The sequence below is a fragment of the Xenopus laevis genome, chromosome 6L (genome assembly GCF_017654675.1).
Source record: "Xenopus laevis strain J_2021 chromosome 6L, Xenopus_laevis_v10.1, whole genome shotgun sequence".
Classification (NCBI taxonomy): Eukaryota; Metazoa; Chordata; class Amphibia; order Anura; family Pipidae; genus Xenopus; species Xenopus laevis.
The window spans coordinates 98,015,893-98,041,526 of record NC_054381.1 but is presented as its reverse complement, the minus strand read 5'-3'; the positions used below and the strand labels follow the sequence as shown (position 1 = coordinate 98,041,526).

Below are 25,634 nucleotides of genomic sequence, written 5' to 3'. Positions count from 1 at the left end.
TTTTTGCTTATCAGACTAAACCTGTCCCACTGATGGGGTATCTGGCTGCTGCAAACAACATAATCATTGTTGCTCTCTGATGTTCCCCCACCCCTACCAATTGCTTGAAGGTTTCTCAGATTGTCTCACTGCAATCCATTAATTCAACTCTTGTCTGCAACCTGAACTGTCCTGGTCCCCTTTGCCTCCCACCACAGGAGTGCCTGGATTTTCTAATGGTAATTTATTAATAGTAACTGTGCACACAAAAACTGCAATAAGAATGGAAAAGAAAACCAGGTTTATTAAACAATAAGTTAGGGAAATTTCCCCTTTTAGTCAAACAATTTGCAATACAGGTATGCTGTTATTTGCTTATCAAGTATTTAAAGTTTAACCTGAACGCTCAAAAGATATTCAAGATGGAAGAAAATACTAATGTTTTTCTGTCTTATAAGGAATGATTAAAATATCATCCCATTAAAAACCCAGGCAGAATTTATTAAGGTAAATGAATAAAGTGCCTGGGAAAAAATCTAGTAAAAGTGAGTGGCTTTGGCTTTCTCCTGCAGGCTTTATTTGTCCAATCAGGAACTGGATTTTAGTGTAACTAGATATAGATTATCGTTGTAATAATCAAGTCCCCATCCTTTCTGCCTGTCGGTGAAAGTATTAATACTCTTCAAAAACTTCACATTACACGATTGACCTACAAAGAAAGCACAGTGTTAAACTGGTAAAGTAGATAAAACAAGACTGCAATATACATGTACTTCAGCTTGCCGCCAATTGTTGTTTTTCTTTTCCTGAGCGTGTTTTTCAAAAAAATTAAAAGTTCAGGACCTAAAACCTGCTGAGATTTGTATCTTTTTGTCACGGAAAAAAAAACGACTGGCAGCAAGCCAACAAATTCAGATCCAGAAACCACACGTGGTTTTAGGAGCCGAATGCTCAAGCTCCTTAATTTATGGTATTACAAATTATGGTAAAATAAAAACCCTTATCTGGAAAACCAAGCATTGTCGATAATAGATCTCACACCTGTATTCAACTTAGTGTAAACAATAGTTAGCAAGTCACTTACCAAGCAAGCTTTCTCTTACTGTATCCGATATGTAAAATGGAGGCCCTAAAAAGTAGAAAACAGTACAAATAATATTTGTTGTTGTTTTACGGAGTCCAGCCAGAGATGCCTGCCCTTCAAAGCCTTCCACTGAAGGCTAGTGGATGAAGGTAGCAGTGGCCATGACAAAAGTAACAAGGTAAATCTGGCCCTGCTTATCAACATTTCGTGTTTTATGCTGAGCTGAACCCTGATTACTTAGTCACCTAAAGGTGGCCATACACTATAAGATCCACTCGTTTGGCAAGATTGCCAAATGAGCGGATCTTAACCCGATATGCCCACTAACGGTTGGGCAATATCGGATGAATCCGAACATTCGGCCCTGGGGCCAAACGATCGGATTCCAATACTACGAATAGGCTCTGACGGGTCGCAGGACCGCATCAACTAGCAGATGCGGTCCTTGATCGTACAGAAAATCAAACTTGACCAATCTATATCTGCCCGATTTTTGGCCTGATATCGATCGGGAGGACCCGTTTGGAGCCCCCACACATGGGCAGATAAGCTGACGAATCGGTCTAAAGGACAAATATCGGCAGCTTTAATCTGCCCATGTATGGCCACCTTAAGACTTGGACTCTCCAAGAGAACAGATTTTTTTCATAGTCATAGATAAAAAAGGCACTTTACTTTACTTTAAAAAAGGCTTGGACCGGGATTTTTACTATTGATTGCTGTTCTAGGTTCTATCAGGGAGCTGTTATCTGGTTACCTTCCCATTGTTCCGTTGTTAGGATACTGGGGGGGAGGGGTGATATCTCTCCAACTTACAGTACAGCAGTAAGAGTAAAGCTGGCCATAGACGCAAAGATCCGATCGTACGAATCGTGGATTCGTACGATTTTCGGACCATGTGTGGAGAGTCCCGACATTTTTCGTCCGTCGGAGATCGGTCGTTGGGTTGATCGGACAGGTTAGAAAATTTCTGTCGCCTGCCGATAATATCTCTGCGTGTATTGCCGATCGTACGCTTTTCAGAGGGAGACTGTCACTAGTGTTGTCAGACATAAGTATCGTACGATTGCTGTCAGGGGCAGAACATTGGGTGATCTGTTCTATTTGATCGGAATGGTAAAGACTTTGATCTGAATGGTTAGTGGAGGGTCGGGAGATGGGAAAGTCCGATCGTACGTTGATTCGTACGATCGGATCTTTGCGTCTATGGCCAGCTTAAGAGTGACTGAATTTTATCAGAGCACAAGTCACATGAGTGGGGCAGATTTCAAAATTAAATATGAAAAAAGCGGTTTGCTCTTTTGAGAAATGGACTTCAGTGCAGAATTCTGCTGGATCAGCACTATTAACTGATGCGTTTTGAAAAAAGTGGAGCATTTTATAATAAGAACCATCACAGTTGTGCACAGTCACAAAGCAAGGTCCCCATAACTCCTGCTAGAAAGAGGACTGGAATTTTTATTGTTACATGTGGTTGAAAAAAAAATTGCCTATACTATTAAATTAGCAAAGAAAAAAAAAATCTATTTTACAAAGTGCTTTTTTAAGGTATGATAACAGAATATGCACTTTCTGGATAAGACTTTACATTTCAAAACATTTTTAATGCATGTAGTAGTAAAATGTGTATTGTTATAGATTTGTCACATTTCATCCTTATTGCCTACATCTCCAGTGACTGTATCTTACCTTGAACCAGTTTAGGATCATACACAACTGTAACCAGTAGATACCGGCAGTCATTTTCCATTAATGTCAATATCAACTTTGTATAACTGGAATAGTAAGATAAGATAATATTATGCAGGGCTATTTTGTCAGTCATACCTCATGCCATCTACTCCATTTGTAAATATTATTTTCATAATTTATGTTCTTTAAAAGGATGTCACTTTCTAAATAAATTTGCTCACAGCCAATGTGGCGTATTCTCCACCAGTGGCCAGGATCAGGTGTTTCTCTGCTGGCTAAAAGAATTGTGGATAATATGCCACATGCCATAAAACAGAAGGGTAACAAAACCAAAGGGTATTAGGATTTGAGAAGATTATTATCCAGTTATACATGCTAGCAAAACATAAGTCACATATGCAGGTGAAAAAAGGTAGTTTTTCATAGAAAGGTGAACCCAACTATAAGCTATAATAACACGAATATAGGAAATCCATTATTACACATACACAATATTACTAATTTACAAGTGAAGTGCAGTGTCAAAGTGTACTTTTCAGACACAAATGGCAATATTATTTTCCCACAATGCAGTGTTTTCTTTCTGTGGCCCTAAATTGTATGCGAGCTGCAGCTAACATTTTCTACTTGGACCAGTGTTGTTAGTGGAGTACCGCAGGGCTCTGTACTAGGTCCCTTGCTTTTCAACTTGTTTATTAATGACCTGGAGGTGGGCATTGAAAGTACAGTTTCTATTTTTGCAGATGATACTAAATTGTGCAGAACTATAGGTTCCATGCAGGATGCTGCCACTTTGCAGAGTGATCTGTCTAAACTGGAAAACTGGGCAGCAAACTGGAAAATGAGGTTCAATGTTGATAAATGCAAGGTTATGCACTTTGGCAAAAATAATATAAATACAAGTTAAACACTAAGGGGCAGATTTACTAAGGGTCGAAGTGAATTTTCGAAGTTAAAAACTTCTAATTTCGAACTATTTTTTGGGTACTTCGACCATCGAATAGGCCTAAATTTGATTCGAAGTAAAAAAGTTCGACTTCGAAAATCGAAGTACTGTCTCTTTAAAAAAAGTTCAACTTCGACACCGCCACCTTAAACCTGCTGAATTGCTATGTTAGCCTATGGGGACCTCCTAGAACCTATAGCCCAACATTTGGCTAAGTTTTTAGAAGTCGAAGTAAAATCATTTGATCGATCGATTAAATCGTTCGATTCAAAGGATTTCATTGTACGATTTGACTTCCACCGAGTATGGCCAAATTCGATTAAAAAAAACTTTGACTTCGAATATTGAAGTAATGCAATTCGATGTCGAATTTCAAAGTTTTTTACACTTCGAAATTTGACCCTTGATAAATAAATCTGCCCCTAAATGGCAGTGTGTTGGGAGTTTCCTTAAATGAGAAGGATCTCGGGAGTATTGTAGATATGAGCTCCTCCTGTAGTACCAGCTATGTTAAAAGGTCAGATAAAAAAATATATATATATAGGGTTGCCATCTAGCCACTGTTCCCATACAAACATAACATTCAGGAATTTAAAATCAAGGTTTTACTGTATTAAATATTATCTTAATTACAGATTACCTTGTTAAATATTAACCTACAAATTGCTACGTTTGCTAGTATTAGAGAGTCTACAGAAAGGTAATATTATATTGCTTTTTAAGCTGTATTATTTTATTTTCTAAAGAAGGCTCTGTAATTTAAAAATAATTAGAGAAAGCAGTCCAGATGGAGAATTGAAAGAAAGTACAATACTAACCGTTCCCTGTCCCGGGGATTGATAGCAACCATGGCTCCTCTGTCCCAAATTCCACCAAACTTTCCAATGATTGAGCTACATGCAAATAGTGGAACAATTCAGGAATCAATTGCTGTTTAAATGGTTATAGTTTACAAAAGAGCATCAGTGTGTAATAATATGTAATTACCATCCATGCACATAATCTACAAACATTTTGCTTCATCTAAAGTTTGTGTGCCATAATATTGTTTTATATACAGTATTAGTGTATTTATTTTGCTCAATGTTGCTTATGATTATAACACTATAAATTTAAATTGTGACATCATCTATACCAGAAGAATTGAGGACTACTAGAACATGTTCTCATACAGCTACTGTATAGCTGAGATATTACAACTATACGCTCATATATTTTATTCGGCTAAAATCTAGAGGAATACAATTCAGCTTGCAACATCCTTTGACAACTTAAAGTGATACTGACACTAAAAATGTTATTTCAAAAATTATTCTACATGAAACATTGCCTATAGGTCATGTTTATCATTTTTCGCTGATAGTTCTGCTTTTGTAAGTAATTGCTACTTGAAGTTCCTAAACCTGACTGTTTTGTTAACCTGACTGTCCCTTCTCAGCTTGTCGAGTTTCTAATGCTAATGGACTACTGCTGCACAAATATGGCAGCCGCCTCATTGAGGAACACGGGGGGTAAGAAAGGTAATAGCATCAGGCAGATTTTTTTATGGCAACATTATAAATAGCATTCAAAAAATTATGTTATGGTAGATATTAAAAAAAATGTATTTTCTGGTGTCAGTATCTCTTTAAGACGCATAAATCATGTAGATCACAGAGGAAAAATGTACCATAATTCAAAAATAAAGTGCTTTTCCCAGACCCATATAGCTAATAAATATCTTCAGACTTTGTCCAAAGTTACACCATAAATTTTAAGAAATCATATTCCTATTAATAAGTATTATTAAAGGATATTATATTCATATAATGGCACACAGCTGTATAAGACTTGTCAAGGTCAGCTTTTTGGTGGCCATAGATGTTGTGTACAACATACTATTCAGTGATGGCATTTTCTGTTAAGGACTCAGAATCTCAGTACTGGTGCCAATTCATTTATGCACAATGAGCTACAGTTTCTTAAATTCCATGGATCATTAGTGAGCATTTTGATTGTACCAAAACTATAATAAGTGCACCTGAATCTGCTTGCAATGATATCCTACATGAAGTGAGCATGCTATGGCACATACGTTTGAATAAAGTGAAACGATTCAAACATCTACATTGTTTCATAGTGTATGCAACTATGTGCCACAGGAACAGCCACTTCCATCAGGATCATGGGATGAGGTTATCAGCTGGTTTTGGGGCCAAAGACCCATTTTTAAGTTACAATAAAAATGCCTGGTTTGACATTACATTTAGGGCAATGGCATATGACATGTTTAGATCAGAAAAAACATGTAAAACTATTTTCTATGTCAGCCAGCTTGTTCGGGTTAGTTAGAAATAGTAATATGAAATATTCCTCTCTTGACAAAAACACTAAAGGGCCTATTTAAGATTGTATTTGCTCCATTAGGGGGCATTAAAATTTTGTCTGATGTTCTAGAGGACAATATGTTTATTTCTTATACTGAGCTTAGGGATAAAATGAGGGTTCCCAATCTGAGGCTTCATGCTTACTTCCAATTGAGAGAGGCCTTTTTGTCGCAGTTTCGCTCCCAACTACTGGTAGCCGAGGAATACCCACTCTTGAAGCTGGTTCAGACGGAAACGCCAGCTAAATTAGTATCCCGAATCTATTGGCTCCTGGTCCGTGCCCCTGTGGCCCCGTTCCATCGCACTTATCTTAAATGGCGGGACACTCTAGGAGACCTGGAGGAGGATCAGTGGGAAGAGGTGACGGATAATCTTTATCACTTTTTAGTATCCTCTCGAGATAGACTGATTCAATACAAGTTTCTCCACCAGGTCTACCTAACCCCCGGCTAAGCTACATCGGTTTGGAAATAGGGCTAATGGCAACTGCCATAGGTGTCAGGAGGAACAGGCCGACTTTCTCCACATGTCGTGGCAATGCCCCCCCATACAAGCATTTTGGAGAGCTGTCACAACGCATCTCTCGACACACCTGGCTCTCCCCCTGCTGCTTACCCCACACTCCTGTCTGTTGGGAATTTTGGAGGGAGGTATTCATGGGAAATTCTTACGACTGCTCACTAGAGGTCTGTTATACTATGCAAAAAAGTCTATTATACTGAGATGGATGGGGCCCAGGCCCCCTACACTGACAATGTGGCGTAAGCAAGTGAATAATGTCCTTCCCCTGATCAAACTTACCTACTTGTCTCGGGGCTGTCCTGACAAGTTTGATAGGATTTGGCGTCCATGGACTGATGCTGAGGGTATTACTGATGTAGGTGACTAACCATGTATCTCTTGACCAAGGGGAAATTAATATGCATTCTTGTTACTCTTGAACGGAAATGTTATTGGTCCGTGGCTCCCAGGCGGGTGCATACCCTCCCCCCCCCCTTCCCCCTTGTCTTGTGAATGAAAATCAATAAAACTTTTTGGTTTGAAAAAAAAAGATTGTATTTGCTAGTTCTTTTAGGCACAAGCAATCTTTACGAGGCCCCATACTATGAGCAAATTTTAATGTTTAGCCCAATAATTTATTTGTAGAAATTAGCAGTAGTCTGGTTTGTAATTGTGTTACCTTGATAAGTCAAACATATTGCAGCAGTACAGTGAAATGTTACCAGTTGAGCTCTGGAAAATAAAAAAAACATACATCAGAATAGCAATATAGCAGATACTTATTCATGTCTTTTAGTGGATTTAGGGAAGGTAAAGGGGGGGATATACAACTAAATACACTCATTAAAGTTGAGCTATAACATACTTTTTGCACTAACATTTGGGAGTTTTAACACTGAAAGCAAGCATGTTGCTGTGTAAAGTATATAATGAAACAGTATAATTTTAATGAATCAGATGCAAGTTGAGTGTAGGACTGGCCAGACCATGGATGACTTAATTGGCCAGCTTGAATATATTGCAATATATGGACAAACCATCCCTGATTTGTTTAAGGGGGATGGGGGTTTAGTAGCTCAATGCACAAAATGTCTCAATGTTTATATATATATATATTGATAATGGGTGATAATGAGTGTAGAGGATCTCATGTCTTTTAATATATGAATTTCTCAGCCTCACTGCACCCCCACCTAATGGTTTAAAATGTAGTGGTGAGCACAACACACCCTTAGATATAAAACATACTTTGTACAGTTACATATATAATTTTAATTGAAAACAGGATATTAGTCCAGTTCATCAAATCTAACCCTTCAAATGGATGTAAAGCCAAAATTATATTTACATCCCCTTTCAGTGTACCACTCAAAGTAAGGATCCGTGTGAGCAGTCCAGGAAAGCTGTGAACATGGCAGTGTGGCAAGCATAACACTAACACGTTTTTTTTTTTTTTTGAGAAAAAAAGAATAGGTTTATGGGATCATTGGAGACATTGGAAAATATAGACTTGGGTTGGCATAGTTTCTTTTATATTTTGGTGCCTTTGAACTGGACTCTTTGTGTAGGATTTGAAAGATAAGAAAGGAAAATGCAATTAAATATACCTTAAACACCTTAGCACCAGGAATCTCAGGCACAGTTTCTTCAACATAAGGAATGTTTTGTTCATCAAAAAATTCCTTTAATCCTTTTTCAGACACATCAACTCCAACAATGCTGTGTCCCATGTCAGCTAACCTGCAATGAATGGCAATGAATATATGCAATATGTCTATACCAGGGACAGGTTTCAAGAAAAGACACTGGTGGGAGGGAATTACACTGGAGCTGTCACAGAGTTATTTTCAGAGGCTCAAAAATTGTGGGGCTAGTACCCCGGGGGCCTAGTGAGATGGAAGTAGTGGTGTCACGACACCTTGCTGCAAGAAGACGTGGGCATGAGGCAGGACTCACACAACACAACTCCATTAGGGAATGCAGCTCTTTATTGTAGCATGGCAACTTCAACATCACAGGTTTTTGTCAGAGTCTAGATGGTAGCCAGCCAGCAAATTAGTAGTTCAGTTTGTGGATTATGACAGGGTTGGGCACTGCTATTGTTGGTTACTAGAACACGTGGGTACAGCTGTAATGGTTTACAGTCGACAGTCTCTGTTATCCTCCATGTATGTAAAAAGACTGACAGTTTGGAATTCTAGGTAGCCAACTTTGTAAGCCAGAAAGGGAACAGACCCTGTCATAAATGCAGAACAAGGTTTGATTCCTTCTGCCAACCACAAAGGCAGCTTCCAGAAGGGCTTATCACTATACGCCAGGCAGGCCATTATAAGGACCAATCTGGCCATGAGTTGTAATGGTGCCAATCAGAGTTTATACTGCTGGTCCAATGGGGTGCCATTTGGGAAGAATGCCCAGTTTAGTCTGAATGTAGGATCCAGACAGTACATACTGTAGCTCTTGCATAGGGTCTCGGGGTCAATTATGTGTATTGCGTTACAGAGGGTTCTGGTATGTTTGCCCTCACGGTAGGGGTCACTTACCAAAGAATTCGTGTCTGGCTATCAAAATCAAAAACCACATAGGGAAAGGAGCAAAGGTTATCATACACATACCATTTGTTGAAGCAGTTAGGAGCAATTAAGCAATAACATAACAGTTGATATTTTCTTTTCCTCCCGATTAAAAGTTTGTTTTATCACAAGTGTCGAGAAAAACTCGACCTGCACCCTACCTGAACCAGCCCGCACCCACCTCTCCCCTCCTATAAAACCCACAACTATAAAACCAAGAGCCGGCAGTAGGAAGCTGGCAGTGTTAGGTCACAAATGGTGTGCCGAGGTCAGCCCAAACCCGTCTGACCGGGCTATCAGGCCGGCCCGCGCATCACTAGGAAGTAGGTGCTCAGGCGAAAGAAAAACTAAAGCTTAAAAATTAGTATAGAAAAACTTCAAATTATTATGGTGAGCTGTTTTCTGGGTAAGATTAGCAATATTTATATATGGAATTAAAGTTTCTCCCCCTGTAAAGGCTGTATTGTGGGGCTTTGAATTCCTGCATGAGTGTGTATTTTTACTCACTTGGCTCCTGTTGTGTTTTAAAATCACCCATTAATATTGTGAGTCAAAAAGTCATCAATACAGTAGTCACAGCTGCAGAAATGCTCTGCCAAGTTGACCATACGACATACTGACTGACTTAAAAGCCAGACTGTCAAGGTATGCATGGCAGCTCAGGGGGGTGCTTTCTACGGAATATATTGCGCTCCTGTTGGGTCACAGATTATCTGTGCAGATTAAAAATTTCATCTGCTGATGCAGCATGTCAGTGAGTGAATTGGGCATTGGCAGCTGAAAACTACTATTCCTTACTTCCTGCAATTCCATGTTGAGCCAAATAAACGGAACATGGGAAAACAGCCATTTATGTGTAGGGCCAATCGTATAACATAAGTATACATTCAGTGGGCTGAACTTTCATATACCAGGGAGTAGTGGCCTTTCTGTGGCCAATTTCGGAAGTAATTCCAAGCAATGTAGTGTGGATTAGTACACCCACCTTCTAAATCAGCAAAGATATGCCTGGTGCACGTGGGTGGAGGCTCGGCAACCCCCCAAAGCAGTAGTGTAGAAAGAACCTCACGGCACACAGGTCTGCATGAAGTTTTCAGTGATTTATTGAAGTGGAGTGCACAGCAACGTTTCGGGGTCACCCCCTTTGTCAAGCATGACAAAGGGGGTGACCCCGAAACGTTGCTGTGCACTCCGCTTCAATAAATCACTGAAAACTTCATGCAGACCTGTGTGCCGTGAGGATCTTTCCACAATTTCGGAAGTAAGCAATAATGTGAGGCGAGGCAGTCAACATAAGGGTTTACCTACTTTATCAATCATGCAACATGTGAATTTATTAGGTGTGAACTTATGATATGGCAACACTCCATATTAACCCACACTTGACAAACAAAGATGGAATGTTCATGTTGAATCTCAGTTACTCTGCTTGTTCTGTATTGTTGCCTTTACTAATCTGCATAGAAACTAATCTAGGGTTTCCTATACAAACATACTGAATCTAGGATTCAGCCAAATCCCAGCATTTTTTCCACAATTCATATTTGGAATAAAATAATCTCATATTTGACATTATCAAAGGCAAATCAACAAATCAGTGCATTGCTATCTTTTTTTTATAGTTCAAGCCATTTTAATATTTGTACTGCCTACACCATTGCTTAAATGCAAAGCAAACAGTAGATTTGTTCTAATGATCACAGCCTTTAGGTATAAAGGCAAGTGATGGCAAACTGTACATACCATTTCATATCCACGGCTTTTCCACAAAGAGGAAAAAAGATACGGATTTGTGCTCTCGTGTTCACCATTTCTTCTACGAACTCTGATAAAAACCTGAAAACATAAAAATAGCACTTACATCTCAAAAATACTCAAAAAGAATGTAAAAAAATCTATTGATTATGAACAAAACATGGACCATGAAAAAAAACATAATTTACTGGCCAGTTGAGACAGGCCACGTAATGTATTGCCCATTTATCAGGTAGGTAAGAACCTCCTTTTATAAAATCTAAGAGAATGCAAATGTAAACTGAACATTTCAAGGCAAAAACATAGTACAGATTTCCACTCCCACTTGTGATAGATGAATCAGTTTCTTCACATATCACAAAACATATTGCTGTACTTCATGATACTGTCCTATACACATTCAGCTCTCCTTTGTCTATTTGTGTTCTTGGGCATATCTATTTCATCATCTTACATATTTTATTTTGGTTTGCTTACTTGCTTTACTTTGGTTAACTTATCAGTGTTACAGGTACTATTATATGGAAAATATTTCTTAATATAAAAATTGTAAATCTTGGAAAACTTATAAAAAAATTATAAAAAAAAAAATTCCTACATATTAGTGAATAGCAGAGCAGTACATTTCTGAAAGCCACAATAAGTGGATCTTTCCTTTATATGGCCACCCTGAGGTGGCTAATATCAAGCTGATGGTGAAATGATTCAACCACAACAATGGGGTTACAGGCCATCGGGGCAAGGACCACATTAATTAGTCAAAGCAGTCATCGCCCCAACAGGATTTTTAAAACTATTCAATCGATATTTGCCTGAATTTCTGTCGGACTGCCCCATACACAGGTAGATGAACTGTCAAATCAGACTGAAGGAGCCCAATTGCCAGCTAAAAGCATTGGTTCTTATAGACAAATGTGACTTAAAAACATGCCCAACAGTAAATTCAGGCTTGGATCACCTGAAAGTTGCCAGTGCAGTTTTCAGATGTTTAAGTGCAAGGCTTAAAAAATACAGAAAGTCAGTGGCCTGCAATCTACCATGTGTACAAAAGGTTTAGCGCTGATCAGTTAAATGAAGGAAGAAAAACAAAAATAAATCCTTAATAAGTAGCTATTATTTACTAGACAGGGGCAAATGGGCCAATCACAGTATACAAACATAGTATCACAATTGCAGCAGCTTTTCTTGAGGGGGCACTCCTGCCATGAGGCAAGGTGAGAATCTTGCATAAGACACCTTTACCATAACCAATAAGCAACTTAAGATTTTTTTAAACAAATTTTGCTCCTCTAACACAGAGTGGCAGATTTACTAAACTCGAGTGAATTTTCGAAGTTAAAAAAGTTTGAATTTCGAAGTAATTTTTTGGATACTTCGATCATCGAATAGGATACTACGACTTCGAATTTACTTCGACTCGAAGTAAAAATCGTTCGAATATTCGACCATTCGATAATTGAAGTACTGTCTCTTTAAAAAAAAACTTCAACTACATACTTCACCAAATTAAAGCTACCGAAGTGCAATGTTAGCCTATGGGGACCTTCCACAGCACTTTTCTACGTTTTTTTGATAGAATAGAAATCCTTTGATTGATCGCTAAAAATGGTTTGAATCATTCGATTCGAACTATTTAATCGTTCGATCAAATGATTTCTATTCGATTGTTCGATTGATCGATTACGCTAAAAATCCTTCCACTTCGATATTCGAAGTCGAAGGATTTCAATTCAAGGGACGAATTTTGCAGTTTTTTTAACTTCGAAATTCGACCCTTAATAAATCTGCCCCAGAGGGTGTGAATGCAAAACCCCCTTTCACTGGTCCTAGAGTAGAAAGGATAAACATAAGGGATGAAATGGCATTAGGGCAACTGCCTCAGGTAGCATGGAATTCAAATCCCCCCTGCCTGTATTTAAAGGGCAATTTGCTTTCTCCAGGTGCAGGCTAACTCAGCCCATACCTCAGAATAAAAAAAAACATCAAACATTCCTGGTGCAGAAGGCCATGTTGGGACATACATGTGAATAATTAGCAAGATCACTTGTTATGCTCATGAATGACTTAGATTGTTTGATGTGTCCCTCAGTTGTACATCACACTCCTGTGACATATATTTTAGATTTTGTAGCATATTTGTATGTTGTCACACCATTATACTGAAAAGATTTTGCTACTCCTTTAATTAAGCTACTCACTCATGTACATTACTTTCATGAAATCCTATATTCTTCGCCTCCCATTTGTCTTTCCAGTCCTTTTCACTCAAAACTCTGTTTTGTATTACTTCTGAACCCGTCTTCAGTTGTGTTGATCCTGATGAAGTGTCCATCGCCTACAAGAAAAAAAAGTTAACAAAAAACATCAGTTTAATGCATAGTTTTTGTTTCTTGATGCAACATTCTGCACATTATGTGCATACCCTATATTATTCATTCACATATACGATTTTGCACCTACTGTTAGATATTTTTGTTCAATAGCATTAAAAAAGTACAATAAGCATGTAGTCTAGACATCTGCTCTGTCCAGATATTTTATACTGCTGGTACAGATGGAATGACTTTTAGCAGCCCAAAGTAAAAGTACTGTAAGTCACATGTAACAAACGTTTTTTTCAAAATGCATTAGTTAATAGTACTGCTTTAGCAGACTTCTGCGCTCAAATCTGCTTTTTAAAAAAGCAAACTGATTTTTTTTAAAGGGGAACTATTGTGAAAATCAAATTTTCCCAGTGGATAGATAGGAAGAAAATAATATATAAATATATTAATTTAACAGAAATGCTTACTTTTTGAAAGACATTCAATAATATTACTGTCGGTTCGAATGCTTTCTCTGAGAGCCAGTTCAAGCAAATGCTGAATGTGAGTGGCTATACCCATGCTGTGATGTCACATAGCAACTAGCAAAGTCCTACCCTCTTCATGCTGAATTCAAAGCATCCACACACCAACTATATTTTCTGGAATCTCATTCTGAGAACAGTAAGGTTATTATTCTTTTATGATGTTTAAAGGAACAGTTCAGTGTAAAAATAAAAACTGGGTTAAATACAGTAGATAGGCTGCGCAAAATAAAAAATGTTTTTAATAAAGTTAGTTAGCCAATAATTTAATGTATAAAGGCTCGAGTGACTGGATGTTTAACGTAACATAACAGAACACTACTTCCTGCTTTTCAGCTCTCTAACTTAGAGTTAAGGTGGCCATACACGGATAGATCCGCTCGTTTGGCGATGTCGCCAAACGAGCGGATCTCCCTCCGATATGCCTACCTTGAGGTGGGCAATATCGGGCTGATCCGATCGTGGGCCCTAGGGCCCAACGATCGGATCCTAGCGTTCGCCAAACGGGCGGTCGGATCGCGGGACCGCATCAACGAACAGATGCGGCCGCGATCCGACGGGATTTTTAACCCCATCCGATCGAGATCGGCCAGATCTCGATCGGGGAAGCCCGTCGGGGGCCCCCATACACGGGCCAATAAGCTGCCGACTTGGTCTGTCGGCAGCTTTTATCGGCCCGTGTATGGCCAGTCTTAGTCAGCGACTTGAAGGGGGGGGCCACATAGGGCATAACTGTTCAGTGAGTTTGCAATGTGTTATGACCCATGTACCCCCACTCAATTCACTGATTTACTGCCTGGTAACAAATCAGTGTAAACCAAGAGAGCTGCAAAGCAGGAAGTAGTTCTGGCTATTATGTTACACATCCAGTCACTCCAGCTTATATACATTACATTTTTGGATAACTAACTATATTTGAAACATTTTTTATTTTGCACAGCCTATTTACCCAGTTTTTATTTTTAAACTGAACAATTCCTTTAAATGCTGTTTTCATTGGCACAATTATGTTTTCCCACTCTTCCAGATCAAAGGCAGGACAGAGCTTGGTAAATATTGTACAGATGTCGATATAAGGTACGGAGTGGTATGTCTTCTTTGTGAATCATAAGTTCTAATGATGTAGTTCATTATTTTATGCTGCCTCCTTAGTGTTTCAGCTATATATAAGTACATAGGCAGAAAAGGGAAGATAAATATTTGTAACTATAGTCTATGTACCTTCTGTTTTTTGTGTGAACACTAGGCCTACTCATACCCCCAGACTTGCCCTCATGTAGTACTTTCCATATGCCCCCTAAAACCCAACAACTCTTCTTTTCCAGCACCCAAAATTTCTGTGACAACTATTGGACTGTTACTAACAGGAATAAAAGCTTTTGTTTTAATGCCTGTTCTGTATCCTCATTCACCACATACATATCACCTAAATACTGTATATTCTATATTGTAATCTTGGCCAGTTCGTAGATTTTCCACAATAGAATTTATCTGGCAGCACCAGAACACTCTTTGTTGTCTACATATTTTACTACCCAGATACCTACATTTTTGTGTGACAGTCTAGGAGTACAAAGAGTTATGCCTAAACCCAATCTATAAATTGCATTAGAGCAAAGTGCAAAAACCAGGGTATTATACACCTTTTTTTTGCACAATGCACCTCGCCTCACATTTTGCATATGTCTCTGTAGGTCAATAACAACCAGCCAGCAATTCATTTTGAACAGGCAACTCACTACAGGATGCAAATTAAAAGCAAAGGACTAATTGCTGGCTATGGGTAATTGAACTGGTACAAATTAGCACCTTTGTTTGAAAATCACTCTCTTCCTGTCCATAAATATATGGGTATGACAGTGTGTTTGTGTGTAATTTAGTCTCCCAGTATATGTATAAATATGTGTCTTTGTGTGGTTTAAACAAAATGCAAATAAAATCAACTGTTGCCCTGTCCCTGGTAAACTGGGGTGGTTGCTTCAGAAACCTAGCCATGAGGCAGCCATTCAATTTAGGCACAGGTTTTGTAGCAGAAAAGCTCTGTAGAATACAATCGGTTTAGTTCTTTTACACATATCTAAACTAGGGATGCCACCTTTTCAAAAAAAATTTACCAGCCAGTGGTGGGGGCGAGAACAAAAGGGGCAGTCGTTATGCAAAAAGGGGTGGGCCATGACGCAAAAGCAGGGCCTACCCCTAGGCCCGCTGATGTTCGTCCCCCCGTCCCCTCCCTTTTATAAACGCAAATTTTCATTGGGACCAAAGCAATGGGGATTGGGGAGCATGAAATGTATAAAACTATTGCATCTGCTGCGAATCCTCAGTGTTCCTGAACCAATGTGGCTGTGGTTGGGCAGAATGCTGCCCCCCTAAAATCCTGGGGCCCTAGGCCTTGGTAGCCTTTCCACAAATCCGGGCCTGCACAAAAGGGGTAAGCCACGTCGCACGATGGCTAGAAGGTGAAGGAAAGGTAAGTTTGGAGCGGAGGGCCAAGGGCTTTTGTTAAGGGTAACACAAAAGAGAAAAAAAGATTAACCCTTAAAGTTGCACCACCCCATCTTTAAATCCGATGACTCAAGGAACAATAAAACTTAACTTTTAATAAATAAATTAAAACCGTAAGTCCAGAGGAGCGTTTAAAATAAGGTTAGGGACAGGGAGGCAAAGAACCCGGATTCAAATGGGCAAAAAAGTACACAGCATACAGTGGGTGTTTGGGATGTCAAAGAGTAACCCACGAGCCTACAAATGTAAATACTGGTAAGTCACATACAATCATTTAACAGCCATAAGTCGGGGTCAACCTTGTATGATGGCTTTTAGGCCTTAAAATATCCACCACCCCTTCACCCTCAAGCACACCCTCCCATAGCCAAAGAGAGAGAAGCCAGTGTATTATGGCTGTATGTCGATTAACCCTGAATTAAATCAGGCAAACTAAATACATAAACTGCCAACCCTGGCATACGAGTGCTGGTAGGCAGCAGAGTTCAGTTAATAAGCCATAGACTGAGATAGGGATTGACACAAAGCGCAATCAGGTCTGGTGCACCACCCCTTCACCCTCAAGCGCCCCCTCCCCCTTTTTCCAAAGTAAACAACCAAAGTATCCGTATTCAATTAGTTTTAGATTTGAATGGAGGTTAAGATTCTATCCCAGCCACAAAATCACCATCGAGAACCCACCCCTTCACCCACAGAGCTTCCCACCCGTTTCTGTTGTGAAGCGGTAGCCCAAAGCTAAATAACCAAAGTAGCCGTGTTCAATTAGTTTTAGATTTAAATGGAGGTTAAGATTCTATCCCAGCCACAAAATCACCGTCGAAAACCCACCCCTTCACCCACAGAGCTTCCCACCCGTTTCTGCTGTGAAGCGGTAGCCCAAAGATTCTTTGTAGATTCAGCCCCCCTGCCTAACAATTTCTAAAATGCGCCTGACGCACGTTTCACCTGCATATCACAGGCTTTGTCAAAAAGCCATCATACAAGGTTGACCCCGACTTATGGCTGTTAAATGATTGTATGTGACTTACCAGTATTTACATTTGTAGGCTCGTGGGTTACTCTTTGACATCCCAAACACCCACTGTATGCTGTGTACTTTTTTGCCCATTTGAATCCGGGTTCTTTGCCTCCCTGTCCCTAACCTTATTTTAAACGCTCCTCTGGACTTACGGTTTTAATTTATTTATTAAAAGTTAAGTTTTATTGTTCCTTGAGTCATCGGATTTAAAGATGGGGTGGTGCAACTTTAAGGGTTAATCTTTTTTTCTCTTTTGTGTTACTATTTATCCATATAACCCTGCACACCATTTGTCTGTTTCTCTTTGATTTAGGGGTGGTGCTCCCTTATTCAGGCTTACTTACTTTTGTTAAGGGTATTACAAATTTACTGGCAACTACATTGCTGGTAAATTTGTATTACTGGACTTGGCCTTGGTAGGTGTTTTACTGGCTAGGTCGGTAAAATACCGGCTGGGTGGCAACCCTAATCTAAACCCATTGTATTCAATACAGTTTCCCGGTTACCTGCTTATCTGCCTCCATGGCTAGCAAGCAGCTTATTTTTATTTTGTAAACAATAGTTGTGTTTCTGAGGCAAACACTCCAGTTTTACCAGGGACAGGACAAGAGTTCATCTTTATTTCACGCTTGCACATATGCACTGTATGGAACGTCTGAGCCAGGCCCAGACTTGCAATCTGTGAGTTCTGGCAAATGCCAGCGTGGCTGCTGAAAGGTTGCTGTAAGGCTGATTGGGCTTCTGTGTACTTGAAAAGCCAAGGCCTATTTTGACTCCCAGTCCAGACCTGATCTGAGCAGCCTGTAAAATTGTATGAATGCGCATAGATTATTTGCTGGTAGAGATTCAAGCCCAGGCTGCAGGACATGGATAGAGCTCAGGCACTTTGGGGTTCAGCTCTCAGGCACGGAATGGGAAAGTGCTACAGATTGGGCTGCCCAGGGAAGTGGCCCAAGAAGGTCCTGGGGGTCCATAGTGTTGAGAATCGTGCAGCAGGAAGTGCGTGGGCGACACAGTAAGAGGAGGAAGTTGAGAGAGAAGCAGACGAACAATCTGATTGCGTCTGCTGCTTGGGGGTCGGCCCTGCAACAATTGCGTTGCAGGATCAACATGACAGCCCCTCAGTCTCATTGCCCAGTCATTCCTCCCAACTCTCTGCAGAGGCGGAAAAGCCGCCGATGTAGAAAGAAAGGCTCAACTGCAGGGAGATGTGTGATATACGTCTTTGGCTGGTTGAGCCCTTGCCTGCCAGCACGTAGGGTGTACGTGCTTGGCAGACAAAAGGTTAAACAGCAGAGACTTCTTCCTTCAAAGACAAATGGAGTATATAAAGAAAATATTATATAACAAAAAATAGACAATATTCAGTCATATATGTAAATTCATTTTTTAAAGGAGATATAAATCCAAAAATAAAATTTTGCCAAATGAAAGCAATTTTCATTGGTTAAAGTTGTTTTTTAAAATAACTCTGACTGAAAGCAGTTTCTGTCTGTTCCTTTCCTCACTCCTGTTTCTGAAACAACATAGTTTAAATTAGCTCTCCTCAGTTTACCACAATGCCATGTTTGCTTCTTCACAGGTCAGTTAATCAGCCGGTCATAGCAAAAAACAATAGTGCATTGTTTAATCCTAGAACCATGACTTATTTTATAGCCCTTTACAGTAATGTTATAGTAACAGGGCTTACAGTAAATTAATAACCGGGTTACTAAATTAAACATAATGAAAGGTTACTGATCACTAGCGGTTATATCTAGCAGCTGAATTAAATCTTGAACTTAAAGGTGAACTATATAAGCTTCAGAATACTGAAATAAGAAACTTTTTAAATACAATCAATTAAAAATTCTGTACCGTTTCTGAAATAATCAAGTTTATATTCACTATCCCTCTCTCAGCATCTGTTTCTCTTCATTCTGTCTTCATTCACAAGTTGGGTGTCAGATAAATGATCCAATATATCTTATAGGGGAGTTCGTTCTGCCTAGAAGATGTATAAGAGCTCACCAGAAATCTTGTCTCTCTACATGCAGAATTTGTGCAAAAGGCAGTTATTTTTTTAGATGTTATTTGTACTGGAATCAGTTATTTGCGTGAGATCGAATACATCTGCTAGGAAAGGAAGCCCCCCTATAAGATATATTGGAATCATGAATATAAACTTAATTATTTCAGAAACAATGCAGAATTTTTAATTGATTGTATTTAGAAAGTTTCTTACTTCAGTATGAGAAAGCTTATATTAAATTTTTATTTTCGCGATAGTTCCCCTTTAAAGGGGTTGTTCACCTGCCAAACTTTTTCAGTTGAGTTGTTTTCCTCAATCTGGATCAATTCTAACAGCTACCTTTAATAATATGGAGGGATTCTGCTCAACAGGGACAAAGATAAGAAATGTATCAACTTAATGTATCAGTTTAGACTGAGTCGGCAACTAGTGATGTATGGGCCGGCCCGATACCCGCGGGACTGGTGGTTCGGGCAGACCTCGCACCCCCCTATCCAGGTCGTGGGCGGGTTGAGCTCTTCTGATTGCTCTACCTGCCCGCGACGTTACAAATGCCAGCTTCCGACTTCTGGGTTTAACTTTTATAGCCGCTCGCCCTGCCCCTTTTGTGACGTCATCGGCGTCTGTAAAAGGAATCCGGAAGTCGGGTGGGTGTGGGTCAGGAAAATAAGGTGAAAAATAAGACTTACACGTCAATATTAGAAAAATGGTCACACATAGAAAATAGAAAGTCATTGGAAAAAAGTCTTTATTTCTGGAGAAGGATCTGAAAACAAGTGAACTGAAAAAGTGGTTGGAAGTTGAACAACCACTTTAAGGCTGAAATGAGCTGCTTATGCACACAGTCATATTACCCTCCCGGTCTAATTGCCATTGGGCCTGCCAGCAGTGCTCCAGTGGACCATATGAGAATGATATAAAAATAAAGAGTTAAAATAAAATATGTTGCTGTTACTATAATAATTACCGTCTCTTTTGGTCAAACTGATATTGGTAGAATACTGGTAGGTCTTTCCAAGCAATAAATCTGAACCAGACATCTCAGGGATGGAGGTTCCCTTGTCGTTCCAAGAAAATTATTATTAAAATAAGGAATCTTTACAGCCAAGACAGAGTCATTCTTATGCAAAAATTCAAGGGGGCCAATTTGCCTTAATATGTGAAAAAAAAAACATGAAGACTCACAGGAGAGACATTCCATAATTCTGAGATGACTGATCTTAAATTACATAAAAATTACACTTGTTACACAAACATAACACGAAAAAAGCAGCGAGCACTTATCATAATCAAGGCAAAGTTTCAAAAATGCATATTTTTATGCCACTCCTACAGAAAAAGCTGTAAATAGAAGCAGCCGTAAAGTGTTTATGATTAAGATACATTGATTTCAATGAGTGCGTCGGCCATATCCCTATACCTTCGACTAAAAAGAGCTGGTAAAACCATTCAAAAAGAGATTAGACAGTTTATGTACTCAGTGGCGTAACTAGAAGTCACAGGGCCCCCCTGCAAAAAATTTGCTTGGGCCCTCCCTCTCCCCCCCTTCAGATGTCCTGAAAAGTTTCTTGAAATCCAAAATATATTGCACTCCAGGACCTTGTATTTCATAGGCAAGTGGTAATTTCATAGGCAAGTATGTTCCACCTAGGGTTCCCACCTGGCCGGTATTTTACCGGCCTGGCCAGTAAAAATGAAGGTTGATCCCAATGTTATTAATAGGTAAAAAAGATATATAGGAAGGCCGGTAGTTTTTTCCAGAAAAGATGGCAACTGTATACACCACCCTAGCAACCTTGCCTTTGAGTGACAGCAGACTAGTCAATAAGGCAGGAGCTGTACCTATTACTCCTTTGCATATGACGAAGTCCCGAAGCGGCGAAAAGACCCTAAGTCACGAAAAGAGGCGAAGTTGAAGTCCTGAAGCCACAAGTTAAATTCTACTGGACACCAATTTGTGAGGTTTTTTTTATCCCCTGGCCACCAATGTATTATTTTAATATTCTATAGGCCCCTGCCACCAATGTTTTTATGTTGTAAGGGGGGCCCTGGCGCCAATGTTTTTGTAAAAAATATTTTTTTGGGGCCCCAATTTTTTTTTTACTTGTAAGGGGGGCCCTAGCACCAATGCTTTTTAAAAAAACTTTTATGGGCGGCCCTGGCGCCAATGTTTTTTTTTTAAAACTGATATGGGAGCCCTGACCATGAATAGTTTTTTTATAACTTGTGTGTGTGTGGGGGGGTTATTTAGAAATAAAAACGACACCATAAAATCATGAAAGAATCCCTTTAAGCTCCATCATACTGTAAGTCATAGCCTGATTTTCCTGTTATAATGAGCTGACTCCAGCATGAGTCAGCAGTCTGAATGTTCCAATGTCACACACATCATGAATTTTCAAGTTATTTGAAACTGAAAAAAAATTAGAGTGGGAGAGAACACAATTCATGACAGTTCTCCTTAAAACAGTATACTAAGAACTATTATTGATTTGAAAAATTATACATTTTTTATATAGCTTCTCCTCTGCAGTAAAAAAAAAGTCTATTCTTGTGCAGGAAAATTGCTTTGTTTACATACTACTGCTTGTTAAATCCAAACAGGCGTTCTACCACCTTTTTAGAACAATTTGGCCTCTGTATCCTCTATCTCTATAGAACAATAACAAAAAATACTGTAATAGTTAGAGCAGTCTTTTTCTTAAAGCACAAGGAACACGCAAAAAATGTGAAAAAAACCCAAGTAAATGTCCTTTTAACAGGGTATCATGAAATCTATTTAATTTCTTTGCTGCCAGTTAAAGTTAACATTTAGGGACAGATCTATCAAGGGTCGAATTTCGAATTTGATAAACTTCGAAATTTGAATTCAAAAAGACCAACTGAAATCAAATTGAAGTATTTTTTTTGACCGAATAGGTCTGTTTTCGATCAAATAGGTCAGTTTTCGATCAAATACTAATCGAAGTAATATCGCGTTCGATCGAATTCCACCAAATGACTCCAAATAGGTTCTAGGCGGTCCCCCATAGGCTAAAACAGCAATTTGGCAGGTTTTAGATGGATTTTTTAAGGGTCAATACGTGATACATTTCGAAATTCGAATTTTCAAATTCAAATCGAATTTGGACTATTCCCGAGTCGAAGTGACTCTTTCCAGCTTTCAAATGGGGGTTGACTGACCCCATCTAAAAGCTAATACTCTTTAAGACTAAAAAATGTATTGTTACTTTTTACTACTCATCTCTCTCTTCTGGCTCTCTCCTATTTATGTTCAGGTTTCTTATTCAAAGCAATGCAATGAGACTGCTGAGACTGCTGAAATTGCAAACTGGAGAGGTGATGAATAAAAAACTAAACTCAAAAACCACAAATAATAAAAAGTGAAAACCAATTGCAAATTGTCGCAGAATATCACTCTACATCATTTGAAAGGGGCATATTTATCAAGGGTCGAGTATCGAATTGAAAAAACTTCGAAATTCGATTTCAAAAAGACCAACCGAATTGAAGTCGAAGTTTTTTTGGGTCGAAGAGGTCCGTTTTCAGCTGAATTCTAATCGTACGATCAAAGGAATAGCGCATTCGATTCAAAGTTTTTCCCCCAAAAAACTTCGATTTCTCAAAGTCCTCCAATTCACTCCATGTAGGTTCTAGGAGGTCCCCCATAGGCTAAAACAGCACTTTGGCAGGTTTTAGATGGCGAATGGTCGAAGTCTTAAAGATAAAATTTAATAAAAGGTCGAAGTTAAAAAAAACTTCGAACTTCGAATTCAAAAAGACCAACCGAATCGTGGTCGAAATTTTTTGGGGTCGAAGTGGACCTACTTCGATCGACTTCGATTCAAAGTTTTTTTAACTTCGACCTTCGATCTCCCAAACTCCCCCAATTGCCTCCATACAGGTTCTAGGAGGTCCTCCATAGGCTAAAACAGCACTTGGGCAGCTTTTAGGTGGCGAATGGTCGAAGTCGAAGTTTTAAAGAGACAGCACTTCAAAAAAATTCGACCTTCGAATTTCTGTGTTTTTTTCAACTTCGAATCGAAGTTGGACTATTCGATGGTGGAAGTACCCAAAAATTACTAAGAAATTCGAAGTTTTTAACTTCGAACCTTCACTTCGACCATTGATAAATCTGCCCCTACATGATAAATTTCAATCTTTTTTTATTTAAATTTGAATCGAAATTGGACTATTCCCTGGTCGAAGTACACAAAAAATAGCTCGAAATTCGAAGATTTTAGCTTGGAAAATTCACCTCGATCATTGATAAATCTGCCCCTTGGTGATTATTAGTTTATTTCGGTAAAATAAAGACAGGGTCAGAGAGTGTTTACATAAACTGTGTGTATATTTACTTCCACGCTGGAGTTATATAAATACGAGAAGAATCAAATACCGATAATGCAGCTTTATAATAACAATGAGCCAGTAGATAGGGCTATTATTGCTGCTTAGTAGATCATTCAGGTGTGTATTCGCCGATAGTATTAAAGTAAACTCGTCAGATCCAGATAATCTGGAAAGACAGCAATGAAAAAAACTGAGATATCAATTCCATGATAAGCGAAAACAATGACTTACCCCTGTAAGTTCTGCACGTTTCACTGCTTACTGGTTGAAAATCCCTGACATGAGGTTTAAAGCAGACAATTTACCTTGCCCTGGATAAAGATGGCCGCCTTAACTTTGGTTATTCTGCGGAAAGCTCCAATGGAAACCTGTCTGCGATCGGAACGAGGAAGTAGAAGCAGTAAAGTTGCGCATGCGCTGAGGCTGTCTGTTTGTGGATTGTAGTAGGTCCGTGTGGTGGATTCCCCTGGCTGGCCTGTGCACTGGGAAGAAAGGAGGCGGAGTTGGAGTACATCCGGACGTAGAATACCCCACGTACGTGTCCTCTGTGGACTTTTCTCAGTTTCCTTTGCCCTATGTACTGCAGGAAGGGAATACAAGTGGAACACGTTGAGCTGAGCGCAAGCAAATGCTTCTGTCTTGCTAAGGTGTGCGACGCCGGAACGTGCCATTGCAGGGTTCTGCAGATCATGGCTTTCTAGCGCCGAGCTACAATAACCGCACGTTTGAAAATGCGAATTTGTGGGAGACACAGTAGTTGCTGCTATGAGCATATATAATACATAATGAAAGTGCATATAAAGCAGTTCCATGTAATGTGGGCTAGGGAGCCGGAGGGTATAGCTGCAGAGAAAGGGGCTCACCTGTACTTCACATCTTCCCTTCCTTCTCATTGCACCTGTGACAGGCCTTTGGCACCCTCACATACGCCTCCATAAATGACAGACATAGGGGTGGCTGCTGCACCAAATTGGAATGCCTTTATTACTAGGCATTACTATTAGGAGTGTAGTTTGGAGTTGGATACTCCATGCAAAACCAGGTTTTTTTTTTGCAAAGGGGAAGAATATGTAATTAATTCATTACAAAATGTCAAATGTAATGTAAGTGTAATTTCTATTGAAAGCAGTATCTGTCAATTCTTGTCACTTTTGGCTTTGACAATTGAAACAACTTTGCAAGGCCAATGATGAAAATAAGGTCTTCACTGAGATGAAAAATAGGCCCAAACAGACCCCCCCCCCCCAATAGGCCCATGACTATTCTATGGCATCTTTCAGCAGCCCCTCTGGCGTTTGCCAGACTTCACAGATTGCCAGTCTAGGCCTGAGAACCTAGAGGAGATCTGACTCCTGACATTGTTTCACATTTGCAAATAACTAAAACCACTGGAAATGTATTTTGGAAAGATAATTAGAATGACATTATTTAGTCAAACAAACCAGCAGGCCAGTGATTATCTTCTGTATAATGAGCTGCTCTTTATCTAAAAAAATAATAGGCTGTAGCTCGGGGATGGGAGGCGGTAACTCATACAGAGACTTTCTCATGGGACTTATGATCAGGAAGCAGAATATGGCTTTAGTTTCAATTTCAAGTTTTGCACTGTATAGCGTAAAAGATGAAAAAAAACCATAGCTATTTCCTAATTAAAACAATAAGCCCCATTCTTTGAGCCAATTTTGGTAAAGGGGTACAATTTTGCTCCATGACTATAGCCCATAGCTACAAATCTGCATTTAGCTCAGAATGTTTTGCTGCAAGTAAAGAACTGAAAGCAAATGTATGATTCATATAATTTTTCCTGTGTTTGTAAAGTAGCCCTAGGGTAAATTGTGAGCAGAGCATTGCATGTTCTTCAAGTAGTTACTGAATTGAAGTAACACTGAATTGAGATTTAATGAAAGGTGGCAATAATAAATTTGTTTATATTATGTTCATACATATAAAGATTTCTAGCTACTTCATGAAATATTTGTAGAGATGCACCAAATTCAGAATTT

The 25,634-nt window shown here is 39.3% G+C and overlaps 2 protein-coding genes across 7 annotated transcripts in view; one reads left to right on the top strand and one right to left on the bottom strand.

Moving 5' to 3' along the window:
* Positions 1-263: 263 nt before the first annotated feature.
* Positions 264-24,317, bottom strand: tpmt.L (thiopurine S-methyltransferase L homeolog). 3 transcript variants are annotated; one of them, XM_018266617.2, is made up of 9 exons: positions 23,937-24,317; positions 13,095-13,231; positions 10,885-10,977; positions 8,176-8,308; positions 7,248-7,300; positions 4,520-4,594; positions 2,753-2,838; positions 1,064-1,108; positions 264-688 (listed from the first exon to the last, which is right to left on the bottom strand). In XM_018266617.2, the coding sequence occupies exons 1-9, from the start codon at positions 24,300-24,302 to the stop codon at positions 567-569; spliced, it is 1,110 nt and encodes a 369-aa protein (XP_018122106.2). In that variant the 5' UTR covers positions 24,303-24,317; the 3' UTR covers positions 264-566.
* The window catches only part of kdm1b.L (lysine (K)-specific demethylase 1B L homeolog), a 29,360-nt gene continuing 27,754 nt past the window's right edge, over positions 24,029-25,634 (top strand). For 3 of the 4 annotated variants that reach the window (XM_018267810.2, XM_018267808.2, XM_041566305.1), the window contains exon 1: positions 24,029-24,165. The gene's annotated coding sequence lies outside the window, so the exon portion shown is untranslated. Of the gene's footprint in view, positions 24,279-25,634 lie in introns of all 4 variants that reach the window. The other variant, XM_041566306.1, reaches the window with a different exon arrangement.